At 55.5% G+C, this 10,756-nt stretch overlaps 3 protein-coding genes across 3 annotated transcripts; 2 read left to right on the forward strand and 1 right to left on the reverse strand.

Moving 5' to 3' along the window:
- Nucleotides 1-228: 228 nt before the first annotated feature.
- LY79DRAFT_665604 (P-loop containing nucleoside triphosphate hydrolase protein) lies at nucleotides 229-2,097 on the forward strand (the record flags this gene model as incomplete). The annotated part of the gene is made up of 4 exons (XM_060563092.1): nucleotides 229-300; nucleotides 612-794; nucleotides 1,269-1,796; nucleotides 1,957-2,097. 4 exons carry the CDS (start codon nucleotides 229-231, stop codon nucleotides 2,095-2,097), a joined length of 924 nt encoding a protein of 307 aa, XP_060419723.1.
- A 278-nt stretch (nucleotides 2,098-2,375) lies between these two features.
- On the reverse strand, nucleotides 2,376-3,733 carry LY79DRAFT_536830 (transcriptional regulation of mitochondrial recombination-domain-containing protein). Its single transcript, XM_060556630.1, has 2 exons — nucleotides 3,341-3,733; nucleotides 2,376-3,217 (listed from the first exon to the last, which is right to left on the reverse strand). Exons 1-2 carry the CDS (start codon nucleotides 3,542-3,544, stop codon nucleotides 2,561-2,563), a joined length of 861 nt encoding a protein of 286 aa, XP_060419724.1. The 5' UTR covers nucleotides 3,545-3,733; the 3' UTR covers nucleotides 2,376-2,560.
- Nucleotides 3,734-3,897: 164 nt separating this feature from the next.
- LY79DRAFT_536832 (ATPase) lies at nucleotides 3,898-7,146 on the forward strand. The gene has a single exon (XM_060556631.1). It carries the CDS (start codon nucleotides 4,181-4,183, stop codon nucleotides 6,947-6,949), a length of 2,769 nt encoding a protein of 922 aa, XP_060419725.1. The 5' UTR covers nucleotides 3,898-4,180; the 3' UTR covers nucleotides 6,950-7,146.
- Nucleotides 7,147-10,756: the final 3,610 nt, after the last annotated feature.

The raw sequence follows: 10,756 nt of genomic DNA on the forward strand, positions 1-10,756 counted from the left end.
CGTTGACGATTCCACCCATCCTACACTTTTGTTGTTCAGACTCAGCGACAAGAGCTTCTGACAACGGTCCGCTTCCGCAATACCAAATTCAGTCTTGTGTTCCAGGAAGCTCTGCAACTCACACCGGGTCCCTCCCTCCCCCCGCCCGCCTTACCCGTGCGAGCGTCCATCTGAGTTGCCTATTGGCAAGCCGGATTTCCCCATCCTCAGAAATTGAGGTGCTTCATCATGGCTATCACGCCTTCGAAGCCAATCTTCTGCGCGACCCACCCCAGGGCTTGCTCTACGGCCTTTGAGCGGGTAAGACTCCCATTCCATCCCGCCTGTATGGCCTGCCTGTTGGCGGCTGCATCAAGGCCAGGACGAGCGAGCACGCAATCCCGCCCGTCCCCTCCCCGTCCCCCCGTCCCAAATCGGACAAGGTTCAGGGTGTGTGAATCGATCGGGAATGGTGGGCTGGGCCGAGCCTTCTTGGTGTTTGTGGTTTCCCGTGCTTGTTGTGCTTCTCTCATCCCCTGGCCTGCTCTGGTGCGACAACCGCAGGCTATAGTCGATACGCCTACAGCAATTCGTCTGCTGGGAGTGAGCATGGTTGACAAGACGTCGAATAGGTTTTCATGACCCGCCGGGACAAGCTGGCATGCATCCATGAGCCCTTTGGCGACGCATTCTACTATGGCCCCGAGCGAGTCGGCGAGCGCTTCGAGGACGACGCCGAGGGACGGGAGAAGTCTGGCTTCGCCCAGACAACCTACGCCGATGTTTTGAAGCAGATCGAGGACGCCGGCAAAGATGTACGTTTCCGCCCCGTTACCCCAATTTTCCCTTTCATGTTCCTTTCGCCCTGAGGTTGTCTCCGCGATCGATTTCGCGGCCTGCCGCCGACACCTGTCGTCCCACCCCTTGCATGCTGGTTCTAGTTGCATAGCTTCTTGAGGGCCCCCCCCCCCGGGTTTAACCCCCATCAATCCGTTACTTGCCATCCCCCGCCAAAAACCGAGTTCATTTTCGGTCGCAAGTGTTCCTAGAGGCTCGAAACAAAGCTTCTCGAAATTCTTAATTGATTCCGGCTGAAGGGGCCTTCTGCTGCTGGGGGTCTTGGTGTCCGCCCGGGTAGCTTTGAGATGCAGCTACGCAGCCGCAATTATTAGCACTAAGCTACCCCTGTAACCCTTGGGCGACCCCTCCGACCGATATGGAATTCCCACCACGACCATCACAGAGACGCATGCACACATTCCATGGCCAGGTACTAACGCCAACCACAGAAGCGCATCTTCATCAAGGACATTGCGCACTACCTCCTGCCTCCCAACCAGAAAAAGGCCTCCATCGCCCCCTCGACCGGCACCACTGCCGAGCCTGGTAACCCTACGGTCCTGCCCCTCGACGTCCTCCGCAAGTTCCAGTGGACGTTCCTCATCCGCCACCCGCGCCGCTCCATCCCCTCGTACTACCGCTGCACCGTTCCGCCTCTGGACGAGGTGACGGGCTTCAGCAACTTCTCCCCTAGCGAGGCCGGCTACGATGAGCTGCGCCGCCTCTTCGACTTCCTCGTCCGTGAGCGTGTCGTCGACGAAAAGGACCTCATGGTTATCGACGCCGACGACCTGCTCGATGACCCCAAGGGCGTCATTCAGGCCTACTGTGCCCACGTCGGCCTCGACTTCACCGACAGCATGCTTAACTGGAGTGAAGAGGACACCAAGGTCGCCCAGGACAAGTTTGCCAAGTGGAACGGTTTCCACAACGACGCGCTGTGCAGTACCTCGCTGAAGCCGCGCGACCAAGCGCATGTGAGTTGTCTATCCTCCGTCTCCTTTTTCCCCCGTCTCGTGGGTGGCTGGTATGGAAAGAAATCCGCCGGGTACTGGCCGTTTTTTCTCGAGAGAGAAAAAAAAAAACGCTGGACGGCGGAAATGGGAGTACTACGCACGCATACTAATACCCCGCGAGAAAAAGGCCATCACCCGCGAGTCCGAAGAGGCCGAATGGTTGAGCAAGTATGGCGAGAAGGGTCTCAAGGAGATCCGCAAGTGCGTCGACGCCAACCTCGAGGACTACGAGTACCTCAAGAAGTTCGCCATCAGGGTTTAGGACCCCACCCCGCCGGTTTGTACAAGCGCATTCTTTTACGAAGTTTATGACAAAGTATTACACCCATGTGAGATTTTTGATAAATTGAAAAAGGAGATTTCAATTCGGGTTTCATCGTTAGACAATACACTATAGGGAACCCGGTTTCTGTTCGGGGAGGGTTTATTGGTTTATCATGAGTTCATGTAACCGTGTTGATACAATAGTCTACATGGCCAAACGCCAACTAGCCACTTTTCAAACGGGCTATGTAAAGCAATTAACAAAGTTACAAAACATCGTACTCTTGTTGATGTACATTTTTCTTCTCCCGCAAGAACACAAAAGTGGCGTGTCAGGTCCGGCCTATGTTTTCCTTCCCAGACTGAGGAGCTTCTGATGCCTCGGTCTCGGCCGTACGTTCCCCTTGCTATTCTCCGACACGACCTTCCTGTCGACGGATTTCAAGCCGTTCCTACTCCACCTACTTGCTCTCAGCCTCCTCCTCAACGACCTCTGTGAACTGGTTCTCTGCCAGCAGCGCCCTGACATCCTCAAACACGTCGTGCGTAACGTTATCGGACCACTTTTCTGCAAAGTTGCGGTCGGCTTCGTTGGCCCAGTATATCGTCGCGGGCAGCAACTCGTCGGGGCCCTCGACGACCTTGGTCGCATCCTCGGCCGCGCCCTCCTTGCCCGCGATCGTCGCCGTCGGCGACGGCGGCTCCTGGGACCACTTCCGGCCCATCAACTTCTGGCCCTCCTCGAGGACGGCCTTCTTCTCTTGTGGGCTCACGTGCAACCGGCTTCCCCTGCCGACGCCGGCAAGGACGGCGGCCATGTCGGCGATGGAGTTGGCGCGCTGATCGTTGAGGGCGACGCCGCGCTCGTGGCGGTTGCGAACGCGCATCTTGGTGACCCCCGTGATAGCGTCCGTGGTCTTGGCGAAGCGGAGGGACTCGTCCCAACAGAGTTCGTGCAGGCGACGGAACTCGCGGAGCTTCTGGAAGACGGACTGGCCTGCCGCGCCGGCGCCGGGGGGCAATTGGATCATGGCCATCGGTTGCCAGTAGTCGCGGCGGAGCTTCGCAGGTTTAGTCTTTTTGCCGTTGAAAGGGAGTTGGCGGAGTGCGCGGTTGGACTGCGAACGGAGGATGTTAGCATAGCTGCCATATGTGCATATCAAGACCCATCTGCGTGCCAATTGACAAGTACAATGGATCTTCCCGTGTACTTATGTGTCTAAAGGCACCCAAAGACGTACATCAAGTTGCTTTGAGTGCGAGTAGATGACCTGGTTCGAGGTCAGATGGCTGTAAACCCAGATCTGTTCGCCGTGCCCTGGCTCGAAGTTGGTAAGCTCGGGCTGCGGTGTCCGGCGACGCGATCGCGTGTGGCCATGCCGTATGCTTGTCCGGGCAACGCCGAAGGACAGCTGTGAAAACCTGAAGGTCGGAACCGAGTTCATTGTGTGCGAGGCTGGGCCGTCACTGCGCTTGTTCGTTGTCGTCGTCGGCCCCCTAAACTTCGGGGATAGCTCGACCTTGCAAAATTTCCCGAAGCTCTGGAACCTGGTCGCGCCAGGCTCTGTGGCTTGACATGTGGCTGAAAGAGATCCAGTCACATGACACTACCTTACCAGCCACACTGGGCCAACTGCTCCTTGGAGACTCAGCGTCTTATCGATAAACTTGATAAGACCCAAGAGTGGGTCGTTACGCCCAACGCCGACCCCGCGGTTCGATTGGTGGGTGTCCAGATTCTACTAGTGACGTCGCGGAACTTCCACCAGGTTCTGGTTGCTACCCTACAGCTTCCCGGCCTTACCATATGATGTTGGGTCAGTCCATCTCTCGGCCCACTTCCCGGTTTGCTGTCTAGACAAATCTCTCTCGACGACCATAAATTCGAGGCCAGGAACAGCTTCTGAACGTCTCCTCAACTTCTTACAATCAAGCTAATTCTTGCACGTTTAAGATACCCCAGTTGAATGATAGATTCTTCAACGAGAAGCTTCACGATCTGAGCTTCCTAGTACCTTTCCCACGAACAAGTCCCAAACCACATCTAATCATACACACATACCACCACCACCACCACCACAATGAATTCACGAATGGAATTCACCGACAGGGGCGAGAAGGCCGTGCAGGATGCGATGGCTCTCGCCGAGCAGTACGCTCACTCCCAGCTGCTGCCCGTCCACCTTGCAGTCTCACTTCTCGACCCCCCCGCAGATCTGTCCAAGGACCAACAAAACGGCGCACAACAGCCACCCTCAATGTTCCGGCAAGTTATCGAGCGCGCGCACGGCGATCCCCAAGCCTTCGATAGGGCACTCAAGAAGACACTCGTTCGCCTACCTAGCCAAGACCCGCCTCCAGACCAGGTCTCTGTGGCACCCACCTTCCATGCCGTCCTCCGCAAGGCGCAGGAGCTGCAGAAGACGCAAAAGGACAGCTTTATTGCCGTCGACCACCTAATCCAAGCTCTCGCTGAGGATCACACAATACAGACCTGTCTGAAGGAGGCCAACATCCCAAAGGCGAAGCTGGTGCACGACGCCGTTGCCCAGATTCGTGGCACGAAGCGGGTGGACAGCAAGAATGCTGATACAGAGGAAGAGCACGAGAACCTTGCCAAGTTCACCATCGACATGACGGCCTTGGCACGAGACAAGAACATGGACCCGGTCATTGGCCGCGAAGAAGAGATCCGGAGAGTCGTTCGGATCTTGTCCCGCCGGACGAAGAACAACCCCGTCCTCATCGGTGAGCCCGGTGTCGGTAAGACTACCGTCGTCGAGGGCCTCGCCCAACGTATCGTCAACCGCGATGTACCCGACAACCTGAAGGCCTGCAAGTTGCTGTCGCTCGACGTCGGCGCCTTGGTGGCCGGAAGCAAGTACCGCGGAGAGTTTGAGGAGCGGATGAAGGGTGTTTTGAAGGAGATTGAGGACTCCAAGGAGATGATTGTCCTCTTTGTTGACGAGATTCATTTGCTGATGGGCGCGGGTTCGTCCGGTGAGGGCGGCATGGACGCTGCGAACTTGCTGAAGCCCATGCTTGCTCGTGGTCAGTTGCACTGCATCGGTGCAACGACCCTGGCCGAGTACCGCAAGTATGTTGAGAAGGATGCTGCTTTCGAGCGTCGATTCCAGCAGGTCCTTGTCAAGGAGCCCACCATCGGCGAGACCATTTCCATCCTCCGTGGTCTCAAGGAGCGATACGACAGACACCACCGCGTCACCATTCTCGACAACGCCCTGGTAGCAGCCGCTAACCTTGCTGGCCGCTACCTGACTTCCAGGAGACTTCCCGACTCTGCCATCGACCTGGTCGACGAAGCCGCCGCCGCTGTCAGAGTCGCAAGAGAGTCTCAGCCCGAAATCATTGACTCTCTCGAGCGCAAGCTCCGTCAGATCATGATTGAGATTGCCGCTTTGGAGAAGGAGAAGGACGAGGCTTCCCAGACTCGCCTAGTGCAGGCGAGAAAGGATGCTCAGAACGTCGAGGAGGAATTGGAACCTCTCCGCCAGAAGTACCTCAGCGAGATCAAGAGAGGTGAAGAGATTCACTTGGCCAAGACGAAGCTTGACGAGCTTGAGAAGCGTCTTGAGGATGCTGCCAACGCCGGCAACCACGCCAAGGCTGCCGACCTTCAGTACGGCGCCATCCCCGAGCAGCGCGCGGTCATCAAGGAGCTCGAGGCCAAGAAGGCCGCCGCAGACGCCGCTCTCAACGCGACCGGCCAGGACCACAACTCCATGGTCACTGATGTTGTTACCGCTGACCATATTAACGAGATCGTGTCCCGCTGGACTGGCATCCCCGTTACTCGCCTCAAGACGAGCGAAAAGGAGAAGCTTGTTAACATGGAGAAGGTTCTCGGCAAGATTGTCGTCGGCCAGAAGGAAGCTGTCCAGGCCGTTTCCAACGCCATCCGTCTCCAACGGTCTGGTCTCAGCAACCCCAACCAGCCACCCAGCTTCCTGTTCTGCGGTCCCTCCGGTACCGGTAAGACTCTTTTGACCAAGGCCCTCGCCGAGTTTCTCTTCGACGATCCCAAGGCCATGATCCGCTTCGACATGTCCGAATATCAGGAGCGACATGCTCTTAGCAGGATGATTGGTGCTCCTCCGGGATACGTCGGCCACGATGCTGGTGGACAGCTCACTGAGGCCCTCCGGCGCAAGCCGTTCTCCATTCTCCTCTTCGACGAGGTGGAGAAGGCTGCCAAGGAGGTTTTGACAGTCCTGCTTCAGCTCATGGATGACGGCCGCATCACCGACGGTCAAGGTCGCATTGTCGACGCCAAGAACTGCATCGTCGTCATGACCTCCAACTTGGGTGCTGAGTACCTCACCAAGTCCACCAGCCGTGAGGGTAAGGTCGACCCAACAACCCGTGAGCTCGTCATGAATGCCCTCCGCGGCTGGTTCCTGCCCGAGTTCCTCAACCGTATCAACTCGACCGTCATCTTCAACCGTCTCACCCGTCGTGAGATCCGCAAGATTGTCGACATCCGGCTGCTGGAGATCCAGAAGCGGCTGGAGGACAACAACCGCAAGGTCATCATTGACGTGTCGGATGAGGCCAAGGACTACCTTGGCAACGCCGGCTACTCGCCGGCCTACGGTGCTCGTCCGCTGTCCCGCCTGATTGAGAAGGAGGTCCTCAACAAGCTGGCCATCCTGATCTTGCGGGGCAACGTTCGCGACGGCGAGACTGCCCGCGTCGAGCTCATCAACGGCAGACTGGTTGTCCTGCCCAACCACCAAGACAGCGAGATCAACACGGATGATGACATGGACGAGGACGACGCCGTCGACGAGCTTGTTGCTGATGAGATGGACGAGGATATCTATGACTAAACGATTACTGTATATGAAAGGGAAACGATGAAAAGTGATGATTCACGAAAGATTTCCTAGGTTGACGACATTCCCTATTGTAGAGACGAGAGTCCATACAGCATGCGGCGTTTTAGGGATTGAATAGGGTTAAGCACTTGAGGTTTTATGGGATGACAAGCACGTTACGGAACCTTTATAAAGTTAAATTGATGAAAATCTTGAGAATCAACGAGCCTGCTTAAAATGTGATGTTTGTCAGTAAATATGGAATGTGGTCCTGGTAAGTGAGTATCATATTAACGAAGCGTTACCATGTCCCCTCAAAGGTTGGAAACTGTAACTCTGTTCAATCCAGTGACACTAAATATCAATCATAGTAACATCGCCACGAGTTCTGTTTGAGCAGGCAAGATGGATGGGCAGCGTTTGTCCAGACCATCAAACATCAACATCATCTGAAGTGTTCAATGGTATTTGTTTTGATTTGAGCATGTCCACTTAAGTTATCATGAGGAACAGGGGGGGGAGGGGAGGAGCGAGGAAGGACAGATATATGTTATCCACCGGCAAACGCAAGTAGGATTTCGCGCGACGAGACTCCCGGAATCAGCGGGGGGCATAGGTGATCTGTGTCGACGCGAGGCAGGGTGTCACGCTGCGAACGGGACGTGACGGGAGAGTAGAACGGGAACGTTGCAATATAGAAGGCTCGAGGTCGCGGTGCGTAATTCTTGGGAGACCAGATCTCCTGAAGCCGACATGGCAACCTCCTCCCGGCTTTCCACTCGTGTGGTGTCGCATCGTATCATGACCAAGGGGACGTCAATGCCAGCATACTGAGTAGTAGATCAGTTTGGGTATACTCGTCACACGCCACACATACAGCGTTCGCGATAGATACTACATACCTACTAACCCCCGTACCTATTTATGGAGTGACGGCCCAGGGATATCTTCCAGAAACGCACGCATACACGTACATAGATATAAGTGTATCTATATACAGAAAGCCTAACACTAACCTGGACGAGCCCGGAGGCAAATCAGGCGCAATGAGATTGACTAGAGAGCCAGCAATGTTTCACCTACCTTGGCTTGGCCGACATTTCGGGGGATCTAGCTAGGCCTATGGGTTGGTCGTCGTCGTAGTGGCCGAGGAGTTGCTTCCCCGCGTTTCGACGTCGTCGCCGCATCAAACACAGCTGCCTCGTTGACCGATGAATTAACTACCCGCGGGTCGCATGACGCATGGAAAACCACGCTTTTTTTTGTTTAGTTCCTCGTGGCTGGGACGAAGAACCATCGCTGCACGTTCGACTCCCCGCAGCTGCAGTGCAACGGAGTTGAACTGACTTTGCCGAGTAGACCAACAAGTCGTGCGATCTGCGAAACTAGTCGCGGGGGACGACCGTAGGGGTTCGACCAAGATGCGATACTATTTTTACCGAAACGACCCCTGTGATCGCCCCGGTCGGCGGATGGGGTCCTATCACGGGGGTGGTTCAGCTTCCCGTTGGCACCCTCCTGAGCCTACGATAGCAAGCCCGGAAGTTCGATGTCGCTGGAGGTGAACTGTGGCGGCGCGCTTTCCCGAACCTGGGACTGTCGTGTGCATTAGGAGATAATTTGTCCAGTAAAGTCCCGAGGCACCGCCGCCTTCTTGCAACCTATCCCCAAGCCAGGATGAGCTCTCGGGTACCAAGGCTGACCTCGGAGTAAACGGGGGCTTCAGGAGCGCAGGCTATCACTGTGAACGGTGGTGGACCGATCATGCCGTGAGCGGTTATGCATTAAGGCTGCGCGGCGGAACGCGTCACTTGTAAGCGGACGTGGTGGCAAGAGGCTAACGCTCGAGTTTCGGCGGAAGCCGCGGGAGTAGGTTGAGGCCCGAGGGCCCGTGTCGTGTTGCATATGTACAATGTACAATGTAGGTAGGTAGGGCATTTCGTCCTGAATCTGGGACGAGAGAGGGGACGATGTCCAATGTTCGGTGAGAAGAGACCATAGAGCAAAGCATACGCACATAAAGGAGGGGACGAGGCCCCCCTGGTTCTGCCGACCATGAACGGAAAGCATCGATACACATGACTGTGGGGCCCCAACCTAGAAAAGGGGTGGATGAAACGTGTTGGCGCAATTGAAGGGGAAGAATGCTCTCGTCGACTTGCCCAGACGGGCGGCTGTCGGCATCATGTTCGATGGCCGGTCCGAGTCAAGAGCCGCGATGGCAGGCGTCCACGTCGAACGAAAGGCGCTGGAAGGCTTAGTGGAGAGAACAAGAGGGAAGGGCGGAAGCCTGACAACCGAGCTGAGAGGCTTAGTTGGTTGGCCCCGAGAAGCGTACTGTATTGAACCTGATGGCCGCTGTTTTGATTGAACGTTGTATGGGAGCCCGCATGTCAACATCCTCCCAGAGCAGAGAGTGTCGGCTCGTCCCAAACTTGAATGATGGTGGCCCGAATGCGGTCCCAGCACATTGGATGCTCAATGCCCTGCAGAGGATGAATGACTCCTGCCCGTTGATAAACAGTTGAAGGTTATTTAGAGCAGGATGCTCACGTCAGAACACGAGCATCGTCCTAAACTACCTCGAGGAAAACATCCAAAAGGGGCTGCGCTGTATTCGTACACGAGGTTCCTACCGAGAGGGAGCTGTTGGCGGCAGATCGTGGCGTGGGCATACAATATGACAGCAGTGAGCGTAACAAGGGTAGAGGGCAGGCCAAAAGTGGTGTTTCAGATTTCCTAGCAGATCTTCTGACAAGAGTCGTCCGAGGCTGTAATTGGAGAAGAGCTAGGGGGCGTCAAGCTGGAGCATAAATGACCAGGATCTTCCTCACGCCTTTTGTGGTGTTGCTTGCACCTGGTTTAAAGTGGACCTGGGCGGTTGATGTCGATGGCCCCATTAGGAAACACGTCGCAAGCTTTGCTGGCTGTCTCTCTGTCTGCTGGTGGCTCCGTCTCCTTTTCCCCTTCCTCTGCGAGCCTCTGCGAGAGAGAGAGAGAGAGAGAGAGAGAGAGAGAGAGAGAGAGAGAAAAGTCTCTTTCCCCAGGCGGATGATTCGACGAGATGCCTCGACGAAGTTGCAGAATGGACCCTGTTCGAGTCAGGTAATGGCTACGTACTGGTATTTGTTGTCGGTCGGCTTGTCTGAAAATCCCAATGCAGATGAGTTGAGTGTGTGAAGGTTGTGAGTGGTCGTTATTCGCATATAGAACCATCATGCCGCCATCCACCAATTTCGAATCCAAAGATTGCAAAGGGGGCGGACGCAGCCAAGTGGTTCGCGATGTCAGAGGGCAACCCCTGAGCGGGTTCGAAAGAGCATAGAGCGTCCAAGACAGGGAATCCGGCATGCCTTTGGCGCAGTCTGGCGCAGTCCGGCACGTTGGTGGCTTCTGTCAATTTATCTATGACAGCAGGAGGTCACTGTGGTTTCTGACATTGGTGGCCACACAGAGCTAGTTTGGTTACCCAAGTTGGGAGGCAAATTCGTCACCCAAGGTGCCATGCAGCGGAAAGAGCCCTATTTCCGTGATATGAGCGACATCGTCCGAAGCTGAAATAATATCGTACGTATTTTATCATGGCAACTGGAGGATGAACTGTCGTCTGCGCCTGTATATCGAGATACGAACTCAATATTGGACCTAGGCAAGTTGCATCTAAGTTGTGGGTTTGCGGCATGGCCGGCTGACAAGGGTCGTCTGCATACCTACACAGTAGAGCTGCAACTTTGAGAGCACGAGAAACATGAGCTGGAGACGTTTCTCCGAGGGAACGGTGTGATGTGTGTGTGAGTGTGTTGGTAGGAGTCGTCCTTG

This window comes from Colletotrichum navitas, assembly GCF_030913465.1.
Source record: "Colletotrichum navitas strain CBS 125086 chromosome Unknown LY79scaffold_3, whole genome shotgun sequence".
Taxonomy (NCBI): Eukaryota; Fungi; Ascomycota; class Sordariomycetes; order Glomerellales; family Glomerellaceae; genus Colletotrichum; species Colletotrichum navitas.